The following is a 24,213-nucleotide window of genomic DNA, read 5'->3' as shown; positions in this document are numbered from 1 at the left end:
GCTATAACAGTGTTAGGGAGTCTTGCCCAAGTTCTCCTTACTGAATAGACAGAGCCAAGATTCGAAACATAGCAATGATGCTCTCTTCTGCCACCAGGGGGCACAATGAAAATGGTACCCTGGCATTGACCCGCACTGCAACAATGTAATAGATCCCTTCCGTAGCACTCCAGCTCTATGGCCTGGTGCACACCAAAACCCGCTAGCAGATCCGCAAAATGCTAGCAGATTTTGAAACGCTTTTTCTTATTTTTCTGTAGTGTTTCAGCTAGCATTTTGTGGTTTTGTGAAGCGTTTTTGGTGTAGTAGATTTCAGATATTGTTACAGTAAAGCTGTTACTGAACAGCTTCTGTAACAAAAACGCCTGCAAAACCGCTCTGAACTGCCGTTTTTCAGAGCGGTTTGCATTTTTCCTATACTTAACATTGAGGCAGAAACGCCTCCGCAATCCAAAAAATGCCTCACCCCGGGAGTATGCGTTTCTGCAAAACGCCTCCCGCTCTGGTGTGACCCACCCCATTGAGATACATTGACCAAGCGTATCCGCAGCCGCAAGCGGCTGCAGAAACGCTGAAAAAGCCGCTCGGTGTGCACCAGCCCTAAGTGTATACTGCAGATATACTTCTGTCAGAGATGTATTTGAGTATATACTAAGCTTTCTCTCTCCAGGGCACCTCACCTTTGTAAGGAGTATCTCCGAACGTGTACACTTCATACACCAGGACCCCGAAGGACCACACGTCCGATTTGGTGGAGTAAGTGCAATACGCCAGCGCCTCCGGTGCCGTCCATCGTATCGGGATTGTACGGTTGCTTTCCGGGGAGTAGAGATCATCCTGAAATATGGGAAATGGGTGAGAACAAAGCATTGTCCGCATCCTTCACCGAACAGGAACACAAACACTAAATTATCACTGAAGTGAGAGAGATATGAAGGCTGCCATATGTATTTCTTTTTAAGAAATACCAGTTGCCTGGCTGCCCTGCTGATCCTCTGCAACTAATACTTTTAGCCATAGCCTCTGAACAAGCATGCAGCAGATCAGGTGTTTCTGGCATTATTGTCAGATCCGACAAGATTAGCTGCAAGCTTGTTCCTGGTATTATTCAGACACTACTGCAGCTAAAGAGACCAGCAGGGCTGCCAGGGAACTGTTATTGTTTAAGGAAATAAATATGGCAGCCTCCATATTCTTCTCACTTCGGTTGTCCTTTAAAGTGGACCTGAACTCTTGCACAGGACAGAAGGAAAACATAGAGAAATGCACCCTGTGTGTATTTAGAGAGTTTAGCCTGACTAATTCCCCCTCATCTGTGATTAATCACAGCTGTAATTTGATCTCTCAGCTGTGTCAGCTTGCAGCCTCGCCAGGGAAGTTAATTTGTAAACACAGGGTGTTAACTCTATGCCTGCTTCTGTGAAAGCAGGAAGTAGACACTGCAGATTTATTGCAGGACTTGTACCAGCTGTAACAACAATTTTTTTCCTTTAACCAGCTGAGCGGTCTGGACGAGCTCAGCTCGTCCAACACCGCCAGCGGCTGCCGCTCAGGCCCTGCTGGGCCGATTTTGATGAAATAAAAAGCAGCACACGCAGCCGGCACTTTGCCAGCCGCGTGTGCTGCCTGATCGCCGCCGCTCTGCGGCGATTCGCCGCGAGCAGCGGCGAAAGAGGGCCCCCCTAGCCGCCTGAGCCCTGCGCAGCCGGAACAAAAAGTTCCGGCCAGCGCTAAGGGCTGGATCGGAGGCGGCTGACGTCACGACGTCGGCTGACGTCGATGACGTCACTCCGCTCGTCGCTATGGCGACGATATAAGCAAAACAAGGAAGGCCGCTCATTGCGGCCTTCCTTGTTTATTCTGGGCGCCGGAGGCGATCGGAAGATCGCCTCCGGAGCGCCCTCTAGTGGGCTTTCATGCAGCCAACTTTCAGTTGGCTGCATGAAATAGTTTTTTTTTTATTTAAAAAAAACCCTCCCGCAGCCACCCTGGCGATTTAATCAGAACGCCAGGGTGGTTAAAGGAGATTATGCTGTTGCTTATCTTTTAGAGCTGAGAGGAAATTCTGAGTTCAGGTCAGGGACCTGAAGTAAGAGACATGTACAGATTTCCCTTTAAAGGGACCCCCCCCCCCCCCCCCCCCCCGTTGGCAGGAGTTTGGGGTGACCAGCAATACTTACCTGCAGGACTGCACCTCTGGCCCCCCTTCCAAATACAATCCACTAACTTCCCCAGGCAGAGACTACAGCTGCAGCATTTTGAAACTCCTGGCAGTGTTTCCCAGCTACGACTGTTGCAATACCTGCCAGGATATGTGCTCTGTCTATGTGAGTACATCTCCCAGCATGCACTGCGGCAGTCGGAGGCAAGTGACTCTGCCTGGAGCCTAAATCTGCACCCCCCCCCCCCTCCCATGACACACTGGATTACTTGCCTCCCTTATGGGGAGGTTCGTTTTATATATTTTAGGTTATAGTTGCCTTTAAACAATGCACATTGCCAGGCTGTCCTGCTGATCTTTCTGGTCAGTAGCATCCAAATCGCACACTCTGGACTACGATAATAGGATAATCGGACCTGGTATCTTCTACAACACTAACCATTCTCCAGTTTAGAGCATTTTTTTTTTATTTTTTTTTTATTTTCTACAACACCGCATTTATCAGTGAGATCCTTAAAGGATACATGAGGCAGCTAAAGAAAATAAAAAAAGTTTGACTCGCCTGTGGCTTCTTCCAGCTCTTCGTAGTCTCAAACTGCCCCCATTTATAAATGTTCCCCCCATGTGCATTTATACGTTACCTGTCCTGTTGCAGCCTCTGCGTGGTGTCCCGTAACCTCCGGGCAGCTATCCGTACATGCTGCTGGCGCATAGCATCTGACTTTATAGGTTACCTGTCCTGTTGCAGCCTCCGTGCGGTGTCCCGTAACCTCCGGGCAGCTATCCGTACATGCTGCTGGCGCATAGCATCTGACTTTATACGTTACCTGTCCTGTTGCAGCCTCCGTGCGGTGTCCCGTAACCTCCGGGCAGCTATCCGTACATGCTGCTGGCGCATAGCATCTGACTTTATACGTTACCTGTCCTGTTGCAGCCTCCGTGCGGTGTCCCGTAACCTCCGGGCAGCTATCCGTACATGCTGCTGGCGCATAGCATCTGACTTTATACGTTACCTGTCCTGTTGCAGCCTCTGCGTGGTGTCCCGTAACCTCCGGGCAGCTATCCGTACATGCTGCTGGCGCATAGCATCTGACTTTATAGGTTACCTGTCCTGTTGCAGCCTCCGTGCGGTGTCCCGTAACCTCCGGGCAGCTATCCGTACATGCTGCTGGTGCATAGCATCTGACTTTAGACGTTACCTGTCCTGTTGCAGCCTCTGCGTGGTGTCCCGTAACCTCCGGGCAGCTATCCGTACATGCTGCTGGCGCATAGCATCTGACTTTATAGGTTACCTGTCCTGTTGCAGCCTCCGTGCGGTGTCCCGTAACCTCCGGGCAGCTATCCGTACATGCTGCTGGCGCATAGCATCTGACTTTATACGTTACCTGTCCTGTTGCAGCCTCCGTGCGGTGTCCCGTAACCTCCGGGCAGCTATCCGTACATGCTGCTGGCGCATAGCATCTGACTTTATACGTTACCTGTCCTGTTGCAGCCTCTGCAGGGTGTCCCGTAACCTCCGGGCAGCTATCCGTACATGCTGCTGGCGCATAGCATCTGACTTTATAGGTTACCTGTCCTGTTGCAGCCTCCGTGCGGTGTCCTGTAACCTCCGGGCAGCTATCCGTACATGCTGCTGGTGCATTGCATCTGACTTTAGACGTTACCTGTCCTGTTGCAGCCTCCGTGCGGTGTCCCGTAACCTCCGGGCAGCTATCCGTACATGCTGCTGGTGCATAGCATCTGACTTTAGACGCTATGTGCCGACGTCAGATTGTATGCGCCAGTAGCGCATAAGGAATACCGCCCGGAGGCTACAGGACACCACGCAGAGGCTGCAACAGGACAGGTAACATATAAATGCACACAGGGGGCACATTTATACATTGCGGCGGGGGTTTCGTCGTCTCTTCGCTCGCTCGGAAATCGCCGTCGTAACGCCGCACACCCAACCAAGCAACTTAGGCCTGACATCTTGCAGCATGCGCGATAGACAAAGCGACAAATTTCTGTCCTGAAATTGGTCGCTTTGTCAGTCGGGCATGCACTTGGCGGCAACGATTTTCATCCAATTAGGTCGATCAGCCGCCAAGTTGCCTGATGTATGGGCACCTTTAGCCTAATTGGTTGGTTTGTGTGGTGTTTATGTATCTGGCCTGTAGATGGCAGTGTTCTACTTGTATAACTGTATAAGTTTATCTAGACTGTTGTGGATTGTTTGTTCCTTTTACTTTCTGGCTAGGAACACAGAGAGAAGACACTGCCTATGTCGAGAGTTGGTGAATCCTATGAATATCAGTTATTCTGCATCCATGACCACGAAATACAACAGTTTGCCATACCTCAGGCTTCATATTTTTAATGCATGTTGTGCTGAATATATCAGAACACCACATAGCTGTGATTTCTGCATTACTCATTTTTTATTACCGTGGGTGGGTGGGTTTATTAAGCTGTCTTCCTGTGCCAATGTCAGATGCTGTTTGCTCAAGAGCAAGACTGTGAGCTGCTAAACTCCTCCCCCTATCCATTCATCACCAACATGACCTAGTCAGGGAGGAGGGAGATGCTAGTCTTTTCCTATGAACGTAGTGCTGACTCTACCCATGTCCTTCCTGTGCTACACATTAATTGGGCAGGAGTGACGAGGTGGACAAGGTCATATGATTTCTGCTGGCAGCTCCATATTTTATGTGAAGAACGGGAAGTTAATTTTACTTGCCCAAAGTCATGATGCCTACAATTGCATTATACTTGCATGCAAGGGGATTCACGCCTAACATAACTACGCCAGTTCTGGGTGTACAATTCTACAACTCTTACTCCGGTTCCGATCCCAGCCATGGCTTCCCTTGTGTAAGCTTGATCGCTGTGATGTCACTTAGCAATGACTTTTCGTGAAGAAGTGTGCAAAGCCTTGTGGGAAAGGGGCTGGAACAGGAAGTGTCCATAGTATGGGAGGGGTCACAAAACCATAAGCCTATCATGAAGTGATAAATTAACTGGTGATATCCAACCTTGAGCAATCGAGCCAGACCAAAGTCAGCGATCTTACAGACCAGACTCTCCCCAACCAGAACATTTCTTGTGGCCAGATCCCGATGGACCACGTGCTTCTTCTCCAGATACTCCATTCCGTCCGCCACTTGGGAAACTATGTGTAGGATATCAGCGTACTTCAGATGTTTCCCGTTTAGGCCTACAAAGACACATGATCCAGGTTATACAGGATAAATCATACCTCTCAACTATATGAGATGAGAGAGGGACATTTCAAGGAGAGCACAAACACGGTAGAGGGAAGGTTAGACTGAGAGGAAGGTTTAGGTAAGGTAAAGCCTTAGTGTAATACTGGAAGTATTGCCAATATCCTACTAATAGTTTCACCTGGTGCCCACATTTTCTGGTGACCTTTTTGCTATGTATGTTTCAGCCCCCCCACCACCACACCCCCAGGCACAACTCCATTATACTTCCAGTAACACCCCCACCACTCCTCCAAGCACACCTTCATTATACCTCATGTGACACCCCCCCCCCCCCCCTACCTCCAGACACAGCTACATTATACCACCAGTGACACCCCCACCACACCTCCAGACACACCTACATTATACCTCCAGTGACACCCCCACCACACCTCCAGACACACCTTCATTATAGCTCCAGTGACACCCCCACCACACCTCCAGACACACCTTCATTATACCACCAGTGACACCCCCACCACACCTCCAGACACACCTTCATTATACCACCAGTGACACCCTAACCACACCTCCAGACACACCTACATTATACCACCAGTGAGACCCCCCCCCCCCTCCCACCTCCAGACACAACTACCAGTGGTGCTCACCGACAGGTCGTGATCATGCTTACGCGTGGATTTACGATCATTTTGACGCATTCCGCCTCGGACACGCTAAGCCGTGAATAGATTTTCAACCACGAAAATCGGCTTCGCGTGAATGCGGACAGAAATCCGCATTCACGCTCGTGAAACCCGGCGCTGAAGTCGTGGTTAGCGGAAATGCGTCAAACTATGCGGAAGTGACACATTGCAGGCCAATCAGAGGGCCCCAGCCAGGCCCTAGCAACCAATCACAGGAGGGGAGCTATGCCCTCCCCTCCTGAATATAAAGCGGCGGCCATGATGGAAAAGCTCTGTCCTTGCTAGACTGTGGTGCTGAGAGGATTATCTCCTGTAAGGCCTGAACGATAGCATTGAGTGAGGGCCTCTTGGGACTTTGTGGCCAACTGGCCATACAAAATATATATTCAGTTCAGCTTTATTCTAGTCATGTACTGGTCTATGTTTGTGTTTCTGTGGTACTGGCTTTCCCTCCTTTTCTTTCAGGGTCCTGGGATGTGACTGAGGCTGTCATCTCTGGGCAGAAGTTTGACAGTTAATCTGTCCTGATTGGCAGCTGTCAGAGGGAGTGGGGAATCGGCAGCCAATGAGCAGTGACTGTCTCTCACAGCCTGAGTGATGCTGTCAATTTCTCCTCACTTTCAGTCAGGACAAGCTGCGATTCCCTCCCACCCGCCCTCTTGTTTCGGATTTTGAACTGTCGGAGGCTACTGTCTTTATTGGCGGTAAAAGTTGCCCACGGTGGTGGGCGGGCTAAGTTTTGACCTTTAAGTTTTATGATGATTTATGATTGATGATTTGTTGGATGATATTCTTGTTAAAAGTTTCATTAAAGTTATATTGGTTTATTTAAACGAATAATATAAATATTTACATTTATTAAAACCGCAATAAATAACGCCTCCGGCCAATTTTTAATCCACATATGGTTGTTGTGTGTGTTCTTTTAGTTTGCATTTATTTTGTATATGTGCCTCTTAAAGTCCCAAGGCCATTGTTGTTTGAGCAAGTGCATTTATTGTGTTAAAAACAAAGCGTTTTTTTTGCTAACACTGCTCTTATACTGTACACAGTTAGCTAGTCAGTGAGTGATTGCTGTAGTTAGTTGTAGTCAGTGTAGTGTAGTGGGAGTGTGGGAGTCTAGTGATTATTTAACTGTGTGTAGTGCAGGCAGGTTCAGTGCTGCAGTGTAGTGGGAGTGGGGATTATCTGTGTGTAGTGCAGGCAGGTTAGTGCAGCTGCAGTGTTCACTAGTATATTCCAGTGACAGACAGTTACACACTTGTACTATTTGCAGGCAGCCAGTCACACCGCCGGCGCCGCCACTCTCTGCCAGCGCTGCCACTCTCTGCCAGCGCTGCTCATTCATTCTGTCAGTGACCTTGTGCCGTGCCCAGTGCCCACTGCTCGCTGGCATATAAGCATCTCATTACGCAGTGTGACATCCTTGTGTGCCCACTGCATCCTTCAGTGACCTAGTTGTATATCCAGTGCCCACTGCTGTGCCCACTGCATCCTTCAGTGACCTTGTACTGTGCCCACTGCATCCTTCAGTGACCTAGTTGTATATCCAGTGCCCACTGCTGTGCCCACTGCATCCTTCAGTGACCTTGTACTGTGCCCACTGCATCCTTCAGTGACCTAGTTGTATATCCAGTGCCCACTGCTGTGCCCACTGCATCCTTTAGTGACCTTGTACTGTGCCCACTGCATCCTTCAGTGACCTAGTTATATTTCCAGTGCCCACTGCTGTGCCCACTGCATCCTTCAGTGACCTTGTACTGTGCCCACTGCATCCTTCAGTGACCTAGTTGTATATCCAGTACCCACTGCTGTGCCCACTGCATCCTTCAGTGACCTTGTACTGTGCCCACTGCATCCTTCAGTGCCGTTGTACTGTGCCTGGTGCATCCTTCAGTGACCTTGTACTGTGCCCACTGCATCCAGTGATTCATTACTAGCAACATGTCTGGCAGGGTTTCGCGGGGTGAGAGGAAAGGGAGTTCAGTTGCCTCAGCCACTTCTGGGACTGCTCCACGTCCAGGGAGAGGACGCCCAGCTGTACGTGGTCGTGATGCAGCAGAAATGGGGGCAGCAAAGCCTGGGCCGAGTCAGCGGACGCCATTGTCCAAATATTTTAAAGTTTCTGGTCCCCGTGTGGTGGTTGAGCAAATGGAACCTGACATACTCATGGACATCATGACTTCCTCCCAGACCTCTACTGTGAGCACCACTCCAAGCAGCAGCAGCCAACGTCCCACGCTTGTTGTGACATCCACCCCAGCACCCACTGGTCAGCAGCCCTCCCAGGATGACAGCGTTCTGTCCCTCAGTCCGGCATCTGGGAACCTGCTGATGCAAGAAGCTCAGGACTTACTGGGGACTGATGTGGCAGAGATTGAGATCGGGCCACAATCACAAGCGTTGTTGAGTTCTGGTGATGAAGAAGAGGGGTCTGTGTCTGGGGATGTAGGGACAGAAGAGGAGGCGGGGGAGTCAGAGGAAGAGCTGGATTATGATGATGCTGCTGATGATGACGACGTTGTGGACCCTAACTATGCGCAGCCTGCTGAGTCCGGGGAAGAATGGTCAGAGCAGGATGACGAGTCACCTCGGCCTAGGCAAGGATATCGCCATATGTCAGGCAGGGGCAGGGTCATCGGCAGCAGTGGGCGTGGAGGAAGTAGACAGGACACTGCTTCAGCCGGCACCACCACCATGCAACCCCCGGCAACTACTACCACACATTGTTCCGCTGCACCCTCTGCTAGTGGGGGCCGCAGTAAATTAAAGTCACCAGTGTGGGATTGCTTTGACGAATGTACTGATGACAAAAGGTATGCGGTGTGCAGGTTATGCAGCAAAAGATTGAGCCGTGGGAAAAGTCTGAGCAAGATGGGTACCTCATCCCTCCAGGGCCACCTGAGAAGCCGCCACTGCCGCGAGTATGCGGAGTTTAAGAGGAAGCAGGCACTGCTGGCAGGGGTTCCTGAGAGCAGAAGGCCCACCAGCGCAGCAGCATCATCCCTCCCTCAGGGTCGTGAATCCCCCACAGCAGCAGCAGTAGTAGCACGCAAGCGCTCTTCCACCTCGGCTACTCAGGACACAGACATTGAGGCTGGCAGCCAGTGTTTGTCTCTCTCCTCTGTCTCCCCTGCATCCCAGCGTCGTCAGACCCTGCTGAGCGACACCTTTCAGGGTCTGACCAACCCTCTGCCTCCAAGCCACAGGTGGATCCGCAAACTAAATGGCTTGCTGGCCCGGGCCATGGCATCACAGGTGCTTCCCTACTCCCTGGTGCAGGAGGGGAGCGCCATGCGGACGCTGCTCCAATTTGGCATCCCCGAGTGGCAAGTCCCCAGTCACCACTATTTCAGCAGGAGCGCGATCGCAGCACTCCACAAGTTGCCATGGTCCTCCTTCTGAGCTGCTGAACTGACCGCCCGCTTTGTCCTCCTGACTCAGTCGCTACTACACTCTGCGTTCACACTGCCCGGGTCACTGGGTGCATTTAATTTTTTGGCCAGCACTATGACGCTGTGCTACTACTACTACCACCAGTATGTTGCCATGGTCCTTCTCTGCTGCTGAACTGACCGCCCGCATTGTCCTCTTCCTCCTGACTCAGTCGCTTCCACCAATGTACTCTGTCTGCGTTCACACTGCCCGGGTCACCGGGTGCATTTAATTTTTTGGCCAGCACTATGACACTGTGCTACTACTACTACCACCAGTATGTTGGCATGGTCCTTCTGTGCTGCTGCTGCTGCTGAACTGAACGCCCGCTTTGTCCTCCTCCTCCTCCTGACTCAGTCGCTACCACGGTACCACCAATGCACTCTGTCTGCGTTATCACTGCCCGGGTCACCGGGTGCATTTAATTTTTTGGCCAGCACTATGACACTGTGCTACTACTACTACCACCAGTATGTTGCCATGGTCCTTCTGTGCTGCTGAATTGACCGCCCGCATTGTCCTCCTCCTCCTGACTCAGTTGCTTCCACCAATGTACTCTGTCTGCGTTCACACTGCCCGGGTCACCGGGTGCATTTAATTTTTTGGCCAGCACTATGACACTGTGCTGCTACTACTACTACCAGTATGTTGCCATGGTCCTTCTGTGCTGCTGAACTGACCGCCCGCATAGTCCTTCTCCTGACTCAGTCGCTACCACCACTGCACTCTGCGTTCACACTGCCCGTGTCCACTGACAACTCTGCTGCGATGTCGTTGCTAATTGCTGCAAAAAAAAAATAAAAATAAAATAAAAACCTCTCTGGGGCCTTTTTGGCGTCAGCCACTCATCCTCCTCCAGCGGTACCTTCGCCGCCAAGTGCCATTGGAACTCGCCTTCACCTCTTTGATTGCTTAACGCGTATATCCCTTTTTAAAACCACGTATTACCAACTAATAGCCCCATTTACAGTGGTGATTTGTCTTTAAAAGCCATTAAAAAAAAAAAAAAAAATTTTTATGTTGAAGTTATGTTGCCCCTTATCACCTCGATAATCCATGCAATTTGGGGGATTGTAGCATGTATGGGGGCTTTGTTATTAACGTTAAAAGAAATTCCACCTCCGGGCGGGAATCCACGCGTGATTACGCCATTCACGGCAGAAAATCCGCGTGGTTGCGTGGACGCGGACGAAAATCCGCATGCGGCGGGGCCGAATGCGGATTTTTTTTTTGCAACCACGCGGATTGCCGAATTCGTGGATGAGGCACATCCGAGCATCCCTGACAACTACATTATACCTCCAGTGACACCGCCATCAAACCTCCAGACACACCTTCATTAAACATCCAGTGACACCCTCTAGACACAACATTATAGCTGCAGTGACACCACCACCACACCTCCAGGCACACCATTATAGCTCCAGTGACACCCCCACCACACCTCCAGACACAGCATTATAGCTGCAGTGACACCCCCACCACACCTCCAGACATACCTTCATTATACCTCCAGTGACATCACCACCACACCTCCAGGCACAACTCCATTTTACCTCCAGTAACACCACCACCACACCTCCAGACACACCTACATTATACCTCCAGTGACACCCCCACCACACCTCCAGACACAACATTATAGCTGCAGTGACACCACCACCACACCTCCAGGCACACCATTATAGCTCCAGTGACACCCCCATCACACCTCCAAACACACCTTCATTTTACCGCCAATGACACCCCCACCACACCTCCAGACACACCTTCATTATACCACCAGTGACACCCCCACCACACCTCCAGACACACCTTCATTATACCACCAGTGACACCCCCACCACACCTCCAGACACAGCTACATTATACCTCCTGCTTTGGCACCTATACCTGGGGTGGAGGGCGGCCCATCCAAATTTTCGCATGGGGGCCCAGTGATTTCTAGTTACGCCCCTGCCTACATCACTCCTCCAACCACATCGCCACTTATTTTGTATGGTCTAATGCTAAGCTGCGTACATTTACAAACCATTAACATACGAAATGATTAGCATCTCAGAGAACATCACTAATCTCAGCCATCATGGTATCTAGAGTGACCTTTTAAATACTCCTGGAGGTTTCCCTTGGTCATGAGCTCTGTGACGATGTAGACAGGTTCTCCGAGAGAACAGACAGCCAGGAGGCCAATGAGGTTCCGGTGACAAAGCGTCTTCAGAGCAATAATCTCTTTGTCAAAGTCACTTCTGTTGAGGTGCTCTGTGAAAGAAGAAAAACAATTATTTAGGTAATAAATCCCCATGAATGAATCCAGTGGTGCTGCGAAATTTTGCAAATGCGAAATTTCACATCGAAATTCGCAGTTTTTCATCGTAATGCAAAATTTACTGGAGAATGCGTAATAAATTATGTGTGAACCGTAATTATGTATCAAAACTTGCGTAACTTCGTAATTATGTGAAGTTACGGGTCATTACGAGATAAGTCATTTAGTATCTTTCGACGCGTATTATGATTGATGTACGCTTACAAATTTCCGCATGCGGACATGGTATTGTATAGACGCGCATGCGCAGTTTAATGTGTATGTTTATACGCATTATAAGCATTAATATATAGTATGCATATAGGAGCGGGATAGAGGCGGGGAGAGACAAACAGAGGCGAGGAAGACGCTCTCCTGCTAGGGACGCCCCTTCCCCTAGTTATCTAGTGACAATCCCGTTGTCTGCATTTTCGGGGGTCCGCAGTAGAGAGAAGAGGAATGGAGAGTGGTACAGAGAGGACACATAGGAATGTTCTTTGCTTAATGACATGCCTCTGTGCCCCATTTGTAATACAAAAAAAAATGCTTTGGGTACTCTCTCAGGGCTCTTTCACACTAGAGCCACTTTTGTGCGTTTTAACGTTAACCAAGGTAAAATGAAAGTCCATAGACTTCCATTTTACCTTTCACACCCGACGCCACGTTTCGATGCGTTGCGGTTCTACGCACCCAGGAGCTTGTAAACGTCGGGAGCCGGCGTTTTCCCGTAGGGTAAATTAATAGCTACCGCCACTGATTGGGTCGCACCGCAGCATCATGACGACACGCCGCAGTCTATTCAACGCGTGCAGGAGAACGGCTCTGATGTGAAAGAGCCCTAAGGCACATGTTTTGTAAGGGGGGGGGCGGGGAGTGCGACCCGCACCAGGTGAGGTGACAGATCGGCAGAGCAGGGGGTGATGTGGGCGCCGTGATGGAGGGGGAGCCGCGGCCACACTGAGTGTGATTCAGCCGCTGGAGGGGAGCACGACTTCTCCCCTCTTCCTCTCCCCGGGGCTCCCCTCCGTGCTCCCCCCTCCTATGCAGAGATAGTGCAGCAGGGAAGTGTGTATTAATAACTCACCTCCCTGCTCGCTCCAATCGCCGCCTCTCATCTCTGCTAGTGATGATGGGTCGTTCACGAACGAGACGGCTCTAAGAGCCGGCTCTTTGCTGCGAACGACAAGAGCAGGTTCTTCGTTTTAAAAGAGCCGATGCCTCAGCCCCTGCTGGGAGATGTAGTCCTACTCTTTAAGCTTGTAGGAGTGTATGGGGCAGATGTATGGGGGGAGCAGAGCAGTAGCAGGAGGGATTGCCCAGTCAGATAAGCAGTCATGGAGACGGGGGCGGGCCTTTTACTCCGATTCTGAGTGGTGTCTAGTGACATTTAATGAAGAGCCGATTCAGAGCCGATTCAGAGCCGTAAGAGCCGGCTCTTTAATGGGAGCCAATTCAGAAGAGCCGATTCTCTGAGAAGAGCCGGAATTCCCATCACTAATCTCTGCCGCTGATCACCCCATAGCCGCTGATATACACTATACTTCCTGCTTAACAGGAAGTAGGAGTGTATATCAGCGGCTATGGGGAGATCAGCGGCAGAGATGAGAGGCGGTGATTGGAGGGAGCAGGGAGGTGAGTTATTAATACAGGCTTCCCTGCTGCGCTATCTCTACATAGGAGGGGGAAGCACGGAGGGGAGCCCCGGGGAGAGGATGAGGGGTGAAGTCGGGCTCCCCTCCAGCGGCTGAGACTTACTCAATGTGGCCGCGGCTCCCCCTCCATCTTCTATGGGGGGGCACCTACCTATCTAACCTATACTGGGGGCTTCTACCTAACCTATACTGGGTGCTCCTTCCTATCTAACCTATACCTATCTAACCTATCCTGGGGCACCTACCTACCTACCTAACCTATATTGGGGACACCTACCTATCTAACCGGGCACTTACCTAGCGAACCTATACTGGGTGCTCCTACCCATCTAGCCTATAGTAGTGGCACCTACCTATCTAACATACCTACCCAATACTCGAGGCACCTACCTATCTAACCTATACCGGGGGCTCCTATCTAACCTACACTGGGGGCTCCTACCTATCTAACCTATACTGGGGGTACCTACCTATCTAACCTATACTGGGGGTACCTACCTATCTAACCTATACTGGGGTACCTACCTATCTAACCTATACTGGGGTACCTACCTATCTAACCTATACTGGGGTACCTACCTATCTAACCTATATTGGGGTACCTACCTACCTAACCTATACTGCAGGCCCTTACCTAGCTAACCTATAGTGGGTGCTCCTACCCATCTAGCCTATAGCGGTGGCACCTACCTATCTAACCTATACTGCGGGCACCTATCTAACCTGTACTGGTGGCAACTATACTGGCTATCTATATTGGAGGCACCTACCTAGCTAACCTACACTGGGGGCACCTACCTATCTAACCTATACTGGGGGCAACTATATTGGCTTCCTATATTGGAGGCTCCCACCTAACAAACCTATACTGGGGGCTATACCAGGTGCACCTGCCCATCTAACCTATACTGGGGGCAACTATGCTGGCTACCTATACTGAAGGAACCTACCTGGCTAACCTATACTGGGGGCAATTATACTGGCTACCTTTACTGGGGGAATCAATAGCTGACTACCTATACTCGGTGCAACTAGACCTGGCTAACCTATACTGCGGGCACCTATACCCGGCTCCACGGAGAGGGCGGCACAATTTTTACACCCTCAGCCTGGGTACTATTTAGCCTAGAAACTGCCCTGCGCACCCGGCACTCTGGGTCGCAGCATGAGGGGGGTCACGCTGGGGAAGGGGGGGGGGGGGGTGTCGGTAAATCATCAGCACCCGGTGTAATATCCTACCTACGCCACTGCCCTAAGGGCAGAGACTGGACAAGGTCCTTCAGCACCCAAGGCTGAGACAGCAAAGTGCGCCCCTCCATCCCTCCCACCCCAGCCTTCACACACTGATTGCTATTAGACTAATAGGTGCCCCAGGGCCCCCAACCTCCCCAACACCTTAATCTCTAGTTATCTTGCTTGCAGTCACTGTCATGTATCCCCTTTTCTTATTTCTTTCTGCTTCAAACACAATTGGGAATGACAGCTGAATGAATTGTGCACCCTGAGGCTGGAGCCTCTCCAGCCTCTGCCTCGGCCCGGCCCGGCCCTGCCTAAGGGTGTGGGTAAAGTGAGAGATCACCAGAAGCCACACCTCCTTGTTGAGTAAATAACAGCCAATCATGGCTTCAGATGGAGTGGGATGGGCTAGTGAGGCAGCTGCATATTCTGTAAAGGTTTTAGAAAACTTTATTCGTAGTGCGTATGTGACACGTTTCTATAACATACACACCAAAAAAAAAAGTATCAGGGTTTGGGATTTTAGACTTCTTATTTCTGGCGGTGATACACAAACAGGACACGACTAACCTTGTTTGAAGGTCTTGATGGCCACTCTTTCTCGTCCTTTCCAGAGACCCTCATGGACCTCCCCGAAGAACCCTTGTCCCAATTTCTTCAGCAGGGTGAACTCTGAGCGTGGCCTCTCCCAGTCGTCTAGAGGCTCAATCTAGAAGAGAGCAGCATGTAAAGTACACCTTGTACAAGCAAAAAACAAGACTGAACGCTAAATACCCAGTGGGGTGTTCACTCTGTAGATGGCACTGTGATATACTGCAGTTATAGTGCATGATTGCAATAAGACTTGCTATGCTGGTCTAGCTTGGCTAATTCCTGGGAATCGGCCAATTTGTGTTTCCCACTAGCAGGCAGTGGCAGATGTTTGGGTGCCACCATAGGCACCCATTAAAAAAGCGGTATCGAGGGGAAATTTGAGTGTTTGCTGTGCCCAGTAAATAGCGGGCACCCAAATCACTCCTCAATGCTGCTATTTAAATGGGTAACTACAGCAGCTGCCGGAAAATGTATTTTTTTCATTTAGTTTGCGGCGATTGGCGGGGCAGAGTTAAGAATAGGCGTGGGGGGTGGTTCAGGTTAGGCACCAAGTAGGGTGTTTGTACGGGGGACAGTTAGGCATCAGGTCTTCATCACTTGTGCTGTGGCGGGGGGATGTTTGCAGTTAGGGTTAGGCACCAGGAAGGGTGTTTGTGTGATAGGGTTCTGTGTGAGGGTTAGGTTTAGGTTTAGTAAAATATTGGTATTTAATACGGACATTTTGCAATCCTTCTTGACACTTCAATGATAGAATATCAGTAAATTTACTGGATATTTTATTATCCGCTTTCCTGGGAGCTCAAATTTTCAGGCGTCCTTTTATTACGTACGCAAGTCCTGTTCCTGCCTGTCAGTGTGTGTGCTGGAGATACAGCAGCACAGCATGATGTTTACAGAGCTGCAGTAACTTGTAAATAAACCAAGTTACAGTGATAGATTGCTTGTCTAAATAATTTAACCCTTGCAAAAGCTATTACAATTGCAAGTCAAGCTGAGAATGCTGTTGCATAAGAATAAATACTCAGTCAGGGAATTACAAGTGCTGTACAGAAGGTTTCACGGTCATGGCCCACTTCCTCAGGTCAATACAAAATGCCTTGAGTTGATAGCATAGGGGATAGTCAGTGGCGTAGCTATGGAGCTATGGGCCCCGGTGCAAGTTTTACATGCCCCCCACACCCATGCACTCTACATGTAACACTTGTATCGGCGCAACAAAACCTGCCAAGGTCATCCACAGAGTCAGAGGTGCAGGAAGGGGATGGGGAACAGTTTGCTAATGATTAATACTATTCAAAGCATCTATAGAAGTGATTATTACAAGCACAGGACCAATAAACAGCTAATACTTTGGTTGAAGAAGGGGCCCCTCTGGCCCAAGGGCCCCAATGCGGTAGCTACTAGTGTTGGGCGAACAGTGTTCGCCACTGTTCGGGTTCTGCAGAACATCACCCTGTTCGGGTGATGTTCGAGTTCGGCCGAACACCTGATGGTGTTCGGCCAAACTGTTCGGCCATATGGCCGAACTAAGAGCGCATGGCCGAACGTTACCCGAACGTTCGGCTAGCTCTGTGATTGGCCGAACGGGTCACGTGTAGTGTTGGGCGAACATCTAGATGTTCGGGTTCGGGCCGAACATGGCCGCAATGTTCGGGTGTTCGAGCCGAACTCCGAACATAATGGAAGTCAATGGGGACCCGAACTTTCGTGCTTTGTAAAGCCTCCTTATATGCTACATACCCCAAATTTACAGGGTATGTGCACCTTGGGAGTGGGTACAAGAGGAAAAAAAATTTAGCAAAAAGAGCTTATAGTTTTTGAGAAAATCGATTTTAAAGTTTCAAAGGGAAAACTGTCTTTTAAATGCGGGAAATGTCTGTTTTCTTTGCACAGGTAACATGCTTTTTGTCGGCATGCAGTCATAAATGTAATACATATAAGAGGTTCCAGGAAAAGGGACCGGTAACGCTAACCCAGCAGCAGCACACGTGATGGAACAGGAGGAGGGTGGCGCAGGAGGAGAAGGCCACGCTTTGAGACACAACAACCCAGGCCTTGCATGAGGACAAGAAGCGTGCGGATAGCAATTTGCGTTTTGTCGCCATGCAGTCATAAATGTAATACAGATGAGAGGTTCAATAAACAGGGACCGGAAACGCTAACCCGTCACAGATGTTCATTGTTCATGTTACTTGGTTGGGGTCCGGGAGTGTTGCGTAGTCGTTTCCAATCCAGGATTGATTCATTTTAATTTGAGTCAGACGGTCTGCATTTTCTGTGGAGAGGCGGATACGCCGATCTGTGACGATGCCTCCGGCAGCACTTAAACAGCGTTCCGACATAACGCTGGCTGCCGGGCAAGCCAGCACCTCTATTGCGTACATTGCCAGTTTGTGCCAGGTGTCTAGCTTCGATACCCAATAGTTGAAGGGTGCAGATGGATTGTTCAACACAGCTATGCCATCTGACATGTAGTCCTTGACCATCTTCTCCAGGCGATCGGTGTTGGAGGTGGATCTGCACGCTTGCTGTTCTGTGTGCTGCTGCATGGGTGTCAGAAAATTTTCCCACTCCAAGGACACTGCCGATACCATTCCCTTTTGGGCACTAGCTGCGGCTTGTGTTGTTTGCTGCCCTCCTGGTCGTCCTGGGTTTGCGGAAGTCAGTCTGTCGGCGTACAACTGGCTAGAGGAGGGGGAGGATGTCAATCTCCTCTTTAAAGTATCCACAAGGGCCTGCTGGTATTCTTCCAATTTGACCTGTCGGACTCTTTCTTCAAGCAGATTTGGAACATTGTGTTTGTACCGTGGATCCAGAAGGGTATAAACCCAGTAATTGGTGTTGTCCAGAATGCGCACAATGCGTGGGTCGCGTTCAATGCAGTCCTAGGCCGAAGAGGTCATAGCCTAGGGTCACAAAAATCTGTTTATTTGGGCTATTTCAATGGTAGTGATGGTGACGTACATAAATCTCAGCCATGGCCGTTAGCAACGTCTGAATTTCACGAAATGTCTCATGCAGGTAGAAGACATATTGTTAGACTTGGATTCCAAAGATGGGGTCCCTACATCTCTGCAAACCAGAGTTACAGGGGTCCAAAATTTGTAAAATCCCCCATAGGCTTTCATTGGGCCTCCTATTTACAGTTCCAAAATCTCACATCTTTTCAAAGGGCAATTGATCAGCAGTGGCAAATTTTCTAGCATTGTAGGGACCCTTAGGGGGAACATGACTGGTGAGTTTCGGGCCCCTAGGCCGAAGAGGTTATAGCCTAGGGTCACAAAAACCTGTTTATTTGGGCTATTTCAATGGTAGTGATGGTGACGTACATAAATCTCAGCCATGGTCGTTAGCAACGTCTGAATTTCACAAAATGTCTCATGCAGGTAGAAGACCTATTGTTAGACTTGGATTCCAAAGATGGGGTCCCTACATCTCTGCAAACCAGAGTTACAGGGGTCCAAAATTGGTAAAATCCCCCATAGGCTTTCATTGCCTCCCTATTTCACTTTCCAAAATCTCACATCTTTTCAAAGGGCAATGGCTCAGCAGTACCAAATTTTCTAGCATTGTAGGGACACTTAGGGGGAACATGACTGGTGAGTTTCGGGCCCCTAGGCCAAAGAGGTCATAGCCTAGGGTCACAAAAACCTGTTTATTTGGCCTATTTCAATGGTAGTGATGGTGACGTACATAAATCTCAGCCATGGCCGTTAGCAACGTCTGAATTTCACGAAATGTCTCATGCAGGTAGAAGACATATTGTTAGACTTGGATTCCAAAGATGGGGTCCCTACATCTCTGCAAACCAGAGTTACAGGGCTCCAAAATTGGTAAAATCCCCCATAGACTTTCATTGCCTCCCTATTTCACTTTCCAAAATCTCACATCTTTTCAAAGGGCAATGGCTCAGCAGTACCAAATTTTCTAGCATTGTAGGGACCCTTAGGGGGAACATGACTGGTGAGTTTTGGGCCCCTAGGCCAAAGAGGTCATAGCCTAGGGTCACAAAAACCTGTTTATTTGGGCTATTTCAATGGTAGTGATGGTGACGTACATAAATCTCAGCCATGGCCGTTAGCAACGTCTGAATTTCACGAAATGTCTAATTCAGGTAGAAGACATATTGTTAGACTTGGATTCCAAAGATGGGGTCCCTACATCTCTGCAAACCAGAGTTACAGGGCTCCAAAATTGGTAAAATCCCCCATAGGCTTTCATTGGGCCTACTATTTACCGTTCCAAAATCTCACACCATTTCAAAGGGCAATGGCTCAGCAGTGGCAAAACTCACCAGTCATGTTCCCCCTAAGGGTCCCTACAATGCTAGAAAATTTGGTACTGCTGAGCCATTGCCCTTTGAAAAGATGTGAGATTTTGGAAAGTGAAATAGGGAGGCAATGAAAGTCTATGGGGGATTTTACCAATTTTGGAGCCCTGTAACTCTGGTTTGCAGAGATGTAGGGACCCCATCTTTGGAATCCAAGTCTAACAATATGTCTTCTACCTGCATGAGACATTTCGTGAAATTCAGACGTTGCTAACGGCCATGGCTGAGATTTATGTACGTCACCATCACTACCATTGAAATAGCCCAAATAAACAGGTTTTTGTGACCCTAGGCTATGACCTCTTCGGCCTAGGGGCCCGAAACTCACCAGTCATGTTCCCCCTAAGGGTCCCTACAATGCTAGAAAATTTGCCACTGCTGATCATTTGCCCTTTGAAAAGATGTGAGATTTTAGAACTGTAAATAGGAGGCCCAATGAAAGCCTATGGGGGATTTTACCAATTTTGGACCCCTGTAACTCTGGTTTGCAGAGATGTAGGGACCCCATCTTTGGAATCCAAGTCTAACAATATGTCTTCTACCTGCATGAGACATTTCGTGAAATTCAGACGTTGCTAACGGCCATGGCTGAGATTTATGTACGTCACCATCACTACCATTGAAATTGCCCAAATAAACAAGTTTTTGTGACCCTAGGCTATGACCTCTTCGGCCTAGGACTGCATTGAACGCGACCCACGCATTGTGCGCATTCTGGACAACACCAATTACTGGGTTTATACCCTTCTGGATCCACGGTACAAACACAATGTTCCAAAACTGCTTGAAGAAAGAGTCCGACAGGTCAAAATGGAAGAATACCAGCAGGCCCTTGTGGAGACTTTAAAGAGGAGATTGACATCCTCCCCCTCCTCTAGCCAGTTGTACGCCGACAGACTGACTTCCGCAAACCTAGGACGACCAGGAGGGCAGCAAACAACACAAGCCGCAGCTAGTGCCCAAAAGGGAATGGTATCGGCAGTGTCCTTGGAGTGGGAAAATTTTCTGACACCCATGCAGCAGCACACAGAACAGCAAGCATGCAGATCCACCTCCAACACCGATCGCCTGGAGAAGATGGTGAAGGACTACATGTCAGATGGCATAGCTGTGTTGATCTGCACCCTTCAACTATTGGGTATCGAAGCTAGACACCTGGCACAAACTGGCAATGTACGCAATAGAGGTGCTGGCTTGCCCGGCAGCCAGCGTTATGTCGGAACGCTGTTTCAGTGCTGCCGGAGGCATCGTCACAGATCGGCGTATCCGCCTCTCCACAGAAAATGCAGACCGTCTGACTCAAAATTAAAATGAATCAATCCTGGATTGGAAACGACTACGCAACACTCCCGGACCCCAACCAAGTAACATGAACAATGAACATCTGTGATGGGTTAGCGTTTCCGGTCCCTGTTTATTGAACCTCTCATCTGTATTAAATTTACGACTGCATGGCGACAAAACGCAAATTGCTATCCGCACGCTTCTTGTCCTCATGCAAGGCCTGGGTTGTTGTGTCTCAAAGCGTGGCCTTCTCCTCCTGCGCCACCCTCCTCCTGTTCCATCACGTGTGCTGCTGCTGGGTTAGCGTTACCGGTCCCTTTTCCTGGAACCTCTTATATGTATTACATTTATGACTGCATGCCGACAAAAAGCATGTTACCTGTGCAAAGAAAACAGACATTTCCCGCATTTAAAAGACAGTTTTCCCTTTGAAACTTTAAAATCGATTTTCTCAAAAACTATAAGCTCTTTTTGCTAAAAAAAATTTCCCTCTTGTACCCACTCCCAAGGTGCACATACCCTGCAAATTTGGGGTATGTAGCATGTAAGGAAGTTTACAAAGCACGAAAGTTCGGGTCCCCATTGACTTCCATTATGTTCGGAGTTCGGGTCGAACACCCGAACCTCGCGGCGATGTTCGGCGAACGTTCGCGAACCCGAACATCTAGGTGTTCGCCCAACACTAGTAGCTACCTCTGCAACCCCTATTGCTACGCCACTGGATAGAGTGTAGGTGCCTCTAATACCTATCTATACCTATCCCCTATGCTATCAAGGCATTTTGATAGCTAAACTATTATGCACTGTTTCTATTGCTACTACTACTAATCAGAGCCATTATGTCACCCTGATGCTTGATACAGGTTCTGCTGTTTCTATACTACCAGAAAAAAATCTACTTCCAGTACTTTGCAAATACATCACTTACAGTCTGTGCCTATTGTGAAGCTGGTGAGTTATCTAAGAAACTATTATAATACTTATAAGTATATAAGTCCGGCAGCGCTTGTCCCCCAGGCCTGCGGTGTAACACATCACAAACATTGCAACTATATACTGATCTGAGACTAGCCTATGCACTTTGGGTCCTACTACAAAAGGCAGCAATAACTCCTAATAGCTCTGCTGCTAGGGTAGTGCAGCACAAGTGGTATGATGACATCATCAAGCTATCCAAAATATGATATGGCCTATTCAAACTCCTAATCAGAGGTGGTTCAGAAATAGGCACTGGGGATTTATTTTAGTAGTCCTGCGTCCCCTTTTAACACCTGTAAATGTCACACTGTGTCATGTGACAGCTCAGAAATAGATAAATACTTGGGGTAGCTTTCAAAATATCAGTTTGCCATCAGCCAAGCCCTCATATCATGCGACGGTAACATTATAACTAAGCTATTCAATGTTACACACCTTGGATCAACACTCCAGCCGGCAGGCTGTCACTGGCTTGTCACACACACCTTTCCATGAGGGTGTCACATGCCTGCAGGAGCTGGATCATAGGATAGACTGCACTGTGTGTGTGTGTGTCTCTGTATGTGTGTGTGTATAGTTTATATGTGTGTGTGTGTATATATACAGTGTGTGTGTGTGTGTGTGTCTGTGTCTGTATGTCTAAGTGTGTATACAGTGTGTGTGTGTGTGTGTGTGTTTGCGCATGTGCGTGTGTATGCATGTGTATTACGGGATGATCAGCTGCATTTTCCAAATGTGTTTTTGCCATGAATAGAGAAAATTTGTGCAAAGCCCATTTTTTCACACTGTAAGAGCTTTTTCTAAGCGCTTGTGATTTTATAAGCTCTTGCTAATATAATGCCATGTGTGTGTTCTCACTGGAGTGATATGATTTCATAAAAATCCCCCATAGCATTACATTAAGAACTCTACAAATCAGTAGCGATAAAAAAGCTCTTGCATTGTGAACAGGGCCAAGGCAAGATTTGTGTAAATTGCGACCTAGGTTCTCCATGAGGAGAGGTTGGCTATTAATCTTCTGCAGCACAGCATCGTCCTCCTACCATTTAGTTTCACTCGCACATATTTTCATGCGCCTACAGGAAAAGCTTTCGCCATCTTAAAGGAGAGCTGAGGTGAGAGGGATATGGAGGCTGCCATATTTATTTCCTTTTAATTCAATACCAGTTGTCTGGCTATCCTGCCGACCTTCTGCCTCTATTACATTTAGCGATAGACCCTGAACATGCATGCAGCAGATCAGGCCTAGGCTGTTAAAGGGGAACTGAAGAGAGAGGTATATGGAGGCTGCCATGTTTATTTCCTTTTAAGCAATACCAGTTGCCTGGCAGCCCTGCTGATCCTCTGCCTCTAATACTATTAGCCATAGCCCCTGAACAAGCATGCAGCAGATCAGGTGTTTCTGACTTTAAAGTCAGATCTGACAAGACTAGCTGCATGCTTGTTTCTGGTGTTATTCAGGTACTACTGCAGAGAAATAGACCAGCAGGGCTGCCAGGCAACTGGTATTGATTAAAAGGAAATAAATATGGCAGCCTCCGTATACCTCTTACTTCAGTTCCCCTTTAAGTGATGTGGGGACACACACGCATGCATACACACACGCATTCTTTAGAACATTCTGCAGAGATCACCTGGCAGGACTAAAGATGTTGCCACCTGTGATAAATTTCAGAATGTAAATCGGGGTGAAGAAAGATTTTACATGGGGCAAACACTGACTAAATCATCACTAAATATTGAAAAAAATGTTTTATTCATTCGGTTATTTTCACTGCAGTTCCTCATTAACTGGTGTTCCATGGTTTTTACCCCTTAAAGAGAATCTGTACTCTAATATTCTTACAATAAAAAGCATACCAGTCTATTCATTATTTTCTCCTGTGCCCCTCTGTGCTGTTTCTGCCACTCTCTGCTGCAATCCTGGCTTGTAATTAACAGTTTTAGGCAGTGTTTACAAACAAACTAACCAGCTTCTAATAGGCTCAGCTAAGCATAGTGTGTGAGTCATTCAGAGTGTGCAGGGGGCCTGCAGAGGGTGTGTATCGCTTCTACCAATCACAAGCAGCCCTGCACATTCCACACAATCAAGCCTTAGCCCAACAAACAGGACAGAGGAAAGATACATTGATTTATTACAGAGACAGTGCACTTAGGAAAGACTGCAGTAAGCCAGAGCAGATTAGAACAGGCATAGGAACTTATAGGAAGGCTGAAAAATTTGTTACAGAGTCTCTTTAAAGAAAACACAAGTAACAAAAAAAAGGTTCCCTTGGGGGGTATTTGCCTCGGGAAGGGAAGCTTCCCCCGTTGTCCACCGTCCCACAGTGGTCTCGTTGGCCT

At 48.7% G+C, this 24,213-nt stretch overlaps 1 protein-coding gene across 1 annotated transcript in view; it reads right to left on the bottom strand.

Moving 5' to 3' along the window:
• The window catches only part of LOC137542141 (tyrosine-protein kinase Srms-like), a 59,356-nt gene that overhangs the window by 3,172 nt on the left and 31,971 nt on the right, over window positions 1-24,213 (bottom strand). The window contains exons 4-7 of the mRNA XM_068263834.1: window positions 15,255-15,393; window positions 11,592-11,750; window positions 5,176-5,357; window positions 681-837 (exon numbers count right to left, since the gene is read on the bottom strand). Of these exons, the coding sequence (XP_068119935.1) occupies window positions 681-837; window positions 5,176-5,357; window positions 11,592-11,750; window positions 15,255-15,393 (637 nt within the window). The remainder of the gene's footprint in view (window positions 1-680; window positions 838-5,175; window positions 5,358-11,591; window positions 11,751-15,254; window positions 15,394-24,213) is intronic.

Source organism: Hyperolius riggenbachi, chromosome 12 (genome assembly GCF_040937935.1).
Source record: "Hyperolius riggenbachi isolate aHypRig1 chromosome 12, aHypRig1.pri, whole genome shotgun sequence".
Lineage (NCBI taxonomy): Eukaryota > Metazoa > Chordata > Amphibia > Anura > Hyperoliidae > Hyperolius > Hyperolius riggenbachi.
This window is presented reverse-complemented; position numbering and strand designations above follow the sequence as displayed.